Below are 6,881 nucleotides of genomic sequence, written 5' to 3' on the forward strand. Positions count from 1 at the left end.
GATTTTCTACACATTATTATGTGCTGTCTTTGGTGTCCGCAGAACATCATGGTTGCATTGTAGGTATCTATTCATCAGTGATTAAACATGAAAACTCTGCAGTGCATCTCATCTCGGCTCATTTCTGTAAGTACCAGCTCATTTGTTAAGTTAAGCATTTTTTTGCAAGTAATTTTGTTAAAATAGTTTAGAATCAAATAGATGCTTATGATTTCTTGTAATACAATATATATTTTTGTATTTGAGGAATGTCTTGGAATGATGCATAAGAAATGTAAATATACTGCTTACCATTGTGTGCTACATGCAGTGTTCTCAATAAAGATAATCTTTTACACTACTTTGTGCTATTTTTTGATGTTCCACATGAAAAGAATGTGTATGTTTGAAAATTACAAATCTTAATATGAATGCAATCTTTTTTTTAAAGACACTAATAATAATTAAGATAATCAATGGACTTTAGACAGTGCTGTTTCAAAGATTATATTATCTATTTTCTGGTTTGCAGAAAACTATTTTCTTTTATATTTTCCTCATAATTTAGATAAGATCTCCCAGGGATTAACAAATGTTTTACATGAAACCCAGTGGCTGTCAAATGTACTGCTGGCTTTAATCGCAGTCTTGTAGATCGTGACAGTCCTGAGCATTGTCAATAATAATAACTAAAAAAAAACAAAAAAACACACACAACAAAAAACTTTCATCTTATAATCCTCAGGCCAGCATCATGCTATCACATTTTTCCAAAAGTACGAAATCACTAACAGTACAGTATTGCTGGTGAAGTCTGGCATTGACATTAATAGTGTTATTGCGTCCCCTTAACTGTCTTTAAGGCTAGTTTAAAACAACTTATAGACATTTTCCAAGACACTAACCCATTTCTTCAAAAACCCTGCTTTCATTAAACAATTTAGTGTGATGAGGAAAAGCTTGCTGACAAAAACTAAAAAATCAGTGGCCAATGATTTCAAGATTTCAATTGCGTATTGTTATTATTTGTTAAATTGTTGCATTTGTGCGTGTCTTGCTCATTCTAGGAAATACTTCGTTTGTCATTACTTGGTTGATGAAACAAAAGAATTGGACATTCCAGAACATGGACTGCCGGTTAATTGATACAACATTCCAGTAGCAGTACATCTTTCGTGCCTCTAGAGGGCAATAGCTCACACAGAACCACATTACCAGAGAGAACTACAAGTCTACAACATGTGAGCAGTAACGAGATGTCTATCAACACAGGACATGTTCAAATGCATAGATTGATAAATTATATTTCTATTGCATCTTTGGTTCTCATCACAGGATATTTAGCACAGTCATTGTGTACAAAGGCAAACAGTGGTGATAAACAGTGCACTGCAGTATACCCAACAAAAAAATGAGAACCTAAAAATAAAAATGACAATAAGAATAAAGGATTTGCACTTTAGAGAACGCTCAATATAAATGCTCAGCATCTGGGCCTCTTGTGCAGGTACACATGAACCCACAAACCAACTGACCCAATTCTTGCAAAACTTGGCATCAGAAGAATATTCACTTGTATTCACAGCGGTTTGTTCCAAAAAATCTCTTGGTTGTTGTCAGCAGTAAATGACATTGTGACTGATTTGGCACCAGTGGAAAAAAAAGAAGTCCATGTCTGGAATATTCTGGCCCCAAATGTCTTCCAGTTGGGGCACCAATGACAAAATCTGTTGATGTCAGCCACTATGGCTTGATGCATTCCTTTACACAGTACTGAGCTTCATAGCAAAAACACATCAACAGACATGAACACGCATTAAAGGCTCAAAAAGGAGGCTCACAGGGTCTTAATAGGCTTATTGCATAGACCCATCCCCATCTGACAAAATACTCTTATTTCACTACTAATATATTTGCCTAAGTGAGTATTATGTGTCCTGTGATACAAATTTACAATCATATCAGTGGAAGCATTTGAGTAACTTTCTAATGTAGGAAGATCCAGATTTATCATGAGCTGTAACATAAAAGCTTATGTGGTGACGAAGGCTCCTCATTTTGTTCTCGTGCTGATCTGATTGCCATTAAAGATGGCAGTGAGAGAAGTAAGAAGATTTATATAAAACAATTCAACCAACTCCATTCTCAAAACAAAGTAGTTTGCATTGTAGTGTCCTGAAGCATTCATTTATTGGTCTCTGCATTCAAATGAACATTCATTTGCTTGCCACGCTGTGGTCCCGCCAAATGTTCAGGTCAGGTCCTCTTCCGATCAGCCCTCAGAGGGTGAACCACATGACAGGGTGGAAAGTAAAATGGCTTTGAGTTTAGTCCTCTATTATACAACACCATTCCTCTTAGGCGCCGGGCAGAAACAGCCCTTACTCCACATCAATTCTTGGTTTAGCGTCTCTAGCCGCTTCTTCCGGGCTTGCCAGCGCCTCGCCAGAGGCTCGAGGAAAAGAGAAACTGACGATAACAGATAACACACACCTGCCAGGTAGAAGGAGCAGTCGTAGGTCTGAGTGTAGTCGTACAGGAAGCCTTTGGGACGAAACGCAATGCGTTAGACGTATATAAAACTGCTGACAGATGGAAAGTTTTCCTTAGTCAATGGAGGTCAATGAAGAAAACATGGAAAAAAGACAGACTTTCTTTACATTCTATTTTTTTTTCTGTTCTTGCACGATATACTTGAGAACGGTCAGTAACCTGACACTCAAGATGATGGACTGATGGAGAAATCTTTCTTCACTTTCCAGCCCAGAATCTCCCCACACCTGTTTTCTGACTGGATACGCTTTTAAAACCACGGCTTGTTTTCACTATGCAAGCAGCACCGGGTCATATCCGGAAAGGCCTTGGGTCGGATAGAAAAATCAGTTTTGCTTCCCTGGCTGCTCATTATATTTTTGGGGTGGGGGAGTGGAGGAATTGTGGAAGGGGGCCCTGACAAGATGGTTCATGTTAGCATAACTGTGTTACAGAGTTCAGGGGAAGGTCTATGCTCGCCTTCCTGAGGAGGCCCCTCTTCAAGACTTGCTTTTCCAAGAACTGTACTTCACTGTAGAACTGTTCTATGTAAGGAGATTCTGTATTTGTGTTGATGACTGAGTATTCTTATTAAATAGCAGCAAATAAATATATCTAGTAGCCTAATGGAATTTGTTTAGCAATACATTATAATGAAAAGGAGCCATATATATACTGCATATTAGGAAAACTAAATCAGTTCAAAATGCTTTAAATCTATCCAGACAGGTGATCCTATTTTTAGGTGGGTTAATATGTCTCCCATCTGTAACCCACTTAAACAGAAATATGAAACTGTACGACCTCAGTGTCCCTCAAGCCACACACACAGAAGCAAGCTTGTCTTACACATTATCATGTCCGGCCAAGTCTTTCCAAAGCTGCTGGTTATTTTCGTGAGACATCAAGGCTACGTTCACCTATTGATGTTTATCGCTTGCATGATCTAGTCAAGGAGTTCATCCAAACTCCACATACCTGCCAGAGGAGGACCTGTTAGACAACCAAGCCCCACAAAGAACATTGAGAACCCCATCGAATTGTTCAGCTTTTCAGAGCCCACCAAGTCTACCTGGAAAACACAGAAATTAATAATATTTATGACAGATGACATATGGCAGATTATGACTTCTCTGACTAAGCCAGAAAAAAACTGAACTTTGGTTAGCAAACTTTGATATAGAATATAGACAAGGATTTATCATTAAAGAAAACGTTTTTTTGTTTTTTAAATTCCACATTCGTATAAAATTTATTAATACACATTTTTTCCCACCGAAGCATATTTAAAATAATAATTTTAATTATAATTCAATGCAATATAATCACACACACACACACACACGCACACACACACACAAACACACACACAGGTATATGCAAAACTACTGTCACTTTTGATTAATTTAATGCATCTTTGCTGAATAAAAATCTTACTGACCCCAACGGTAGTGTATATATTTCATAAAATTTTCTTACATTTTAACACCATAATGTATGAAAAACTATGTTCCATCATGCTTTACTACAGTAATTCTCTTGCCGTTCATCAAATTTACTCATATTTACTCATAACAGAACAGTTGATTTGCATATTACAATTGAACAAGCAATTGTATTTTGTTGATGTTGATTATGTATATTTTACTTGCTTTCTTGAGGTTCAGGGAGAATCAATATTTGATTAGTCTCTTAATGGGACAGTTCACCAAAAATGAAAATTCTGCCATTATTTACTAACCCTACGGTTGTTCCAAACCTATATTAGTTCATTTATTCTTTTGAACATAAAAGAACAGTTGCTGGTTCCAATTGACTTCCGTATTACAGAAAAAAATACTAAAAAAAAAAAATAAAAAAAAATACTACTAAGTCAATTGGGACTAGAACTGTTTTGTTGCCTATATTCTTCAAAATGTATTATTTCATATTTAGCAGAAGAAAGAAACTCATACAGGTTTGGAACAACTTGTAGGTGAGTAAATTATAACAGAATTTCCATTTTTGGGTGAACTATCCCTTTAATTCAAAGATATTTTCATAATAACTACTTTACATGCACATTTAACAAGCATATTTAATGTCTATACATGTAGGCAACAGGCTGTTTTCCCTCAGGGGCTTTTTAAGCACTCATTTTGTCTATCTGGTTCACTGAGAGTGATTCCAGGATGTAAAACATATTTGAAAGGTAAAACCTGAGATTCCTTCCAGAGGAACGGGTGTACTGCAGTGCCGCCTGTCAATCTAGCCCTCTCTCCTTACACTGCCCTTCGCAGTATTACACCACAAGAACTCAATGTCTCAATACTAGAAAAACAAGACCTCTCCATGAGCATATATAATACGAGTGAAGGAAACTGCATTAGGATCTCCCCATTTGTAATGAACAGAACTGAGTTCATAACTCCTCTAAGACATACTTTCAAGCTGCTGGTAACATTGAGAACGAAAGTGACGAAACAACTAAACAGAGACAACTGAAATTTCATTTTTATACTGAACTAAGCATATTATTTATATATACACATTTATACAAGATCTTTGCAAGGCCCAGGCTTGCCAGTACTCACCAGCACAGGAAGTAGGAGAGCCATGTACCCCCCACAGAAGATGGCAAAGAAGACAGCATAGACCATGAGCAAGATGTATGAGGTGGCCAGAGGGGAGAGAAGATTGACCACACCACACAGGATAAGGTAGGCCTTATGGTAGTGATACTTGTGAACCAGATTCCTGTCTGTCACCCAGCCAGATGCAAGTTGGGCCACCGTCTCTGTTATACCTGTGAGACAGAAAAACTGTTGAACTGATGGACTGAAAATGGGCTGCTTAGTGTTGGACTCTTCCAAGGTTTCTTCCTTACACAGTATTGCTGTCTTATATTAATATTATGGAATGTTGTTCCAAACCTGTTTGACCTCTTCATGTAATATGTAAAAGACTGTAACTGTCAAGGTTCAAAATGACAAAACCATTGGTGATCTAAATGGCTAATGTAGTATATTACTTTAAAATAATTGGTTTGCTTTGTAAGAAAAACGAATATAAGTCGCTATCATGCATACACACACTACAACATCTTTTTACAATGCCTGTACACATGAAATATACCTCTATTTCTCCCAACATGGAGAATGGAGAGATCAGTATTAGTAACAAATAAAAAAAATAAAAAAATAATGCATATTTTAATTCTTTGAAAAAATAACTTGGTACAATACTGTTCAAAAGTTTGGGGTTGGATTAAGATTTTATATGAAATGAAACAAATACTTCTATTTAGCAAGGATGAATTACAGTGATCAATAGTGATAGTAAAGACTTTTTGTTACAAAATCTTTCAAATAAATGCTGTTCTACTGAACTTTATTCATCAGAGAATCCTAAAAAATGAATCTGAATTCATTAATATTAAGCAGCAAAAACTAATATGAAACATTTTTTTATCAAAAAAGCAGCTAATCAGCATTTTAAAAGGATTTCTGAAGAATCAACTAAATCAACTGAATGTTCAGCATAGTCTTCAGTATCACATGACCTTTGTCCTCACAGGAATAAATATATGTTATTTTTAAACTGTAATAATATTTCATAATATTCCTGTTTTACAGTATTTTTGATCAAATGAATTCAGCCTGGGAGAGCATAAGAGACTTCTTTCAAAAACATTAAACGGCCCCGAACCTTTGAACTACATGGTGTAAATTAAACAAACATGAAAAACCGCTACTTAAAGGGTTAGTTCACCCAAAAATTAAAATTAGCCTATAAATTACTCACCCTCAAGTCATCCTAGGTGTATATGACTTTCTTCTTTCAGACGAATCCTGTCGGAGTTATATAAAAAATTGTCTTTGATCTTTCAAGCTGTTTCATGGCACTCAGCGGGTGTTGCATGCATCAGTCCAAAAGAAGTTAAATAAAAAGCGCCCATCCATAAAAAAAAGTGTCTCACACGGCTCCGGGGGGTGAACAAAGGCCTTCTGTAGCGAATCGATGCGTTTTTGTAAGAAAAATATCCATATTCAAAACGTAATAAAGGATTACGTACAAAGCTCACTGTTGTACACTGGAAGCAGCTCCGGGCGCATGACGGCTTTGCACATGCGCCGCTCAAAAGTGACGCACGTGGAAGCGCAGGGGAGAGATCAAAACAAAACAACGATCACTAATTTGGCATGACATTTCCCGACCAGGCACCGAGTGTTGCCAATCACAACATACACTGGCCCGGCTAACCAATCACAGCACATTTCGTATTTCAGAAGGCGGGCCTTCATTTGATACAGGAACTATTCAAGCCGTTCATGCCAGACTGGGGAGAGAGGTGTTGTAATAATGTAAAATATGTGAAAAATGTGTTTTTC

General features: G+C 36.7%; 1 protein-coding gene across 2 annotated transcripts in view; it reads right to left on the bottom strand.

The window, feature by feature from the left end:
* Positions 1-484: 484 nt before the first annotated feature.
* The window catches only part of LOC107731239 (monocarboxylate transporter 5-like), a 16,828-nt gene continuing 10,431 nt past the window's right edge, over positions 485-6,881 (bottom strand). For both annotated transcript variants that reach the window (XM_016542266.1, XM_016542265.1), the window contains 3 exons: positions 5,085-5,296; positions 3,490-3,583; positions 485-2,523 (listed from right to left, as the gene is read on the bottom strand). In XM_016542266.1, coding sequence (XP_016397752.1) covers positions 2,318-2,523; positions 3,490-3,583; positions 5,085-5,296 — 512 coding nt within the window. In that variant the 3' untranslated portion in view covers positions 485-2,317. The remainder of the gene's footprint in view (positions 2,524-3,489; positions 3,584-5,084; positions 5,297-6,881) is intronic.

Source organism: Sinocyclocheilus rhinocerous, unplaced genomic scaffold (genome assembly GCF_001515625.1).
Source record: "Sinocyclocheilus rhinocerous isolate Xijiao unplaced genomic scaffold, SAMN03320098_v1.1 scaffold1600, whole genome shotgun sequence".
Taxonomy (NCBI): domain Eukaryota; kingdom Metazoa; phylum Chordata; class Actinopteri; order Cypriniformes; family Cyprinidae; genus Sinocyclocheilus; species Sinocyclocheilus rhinocerous.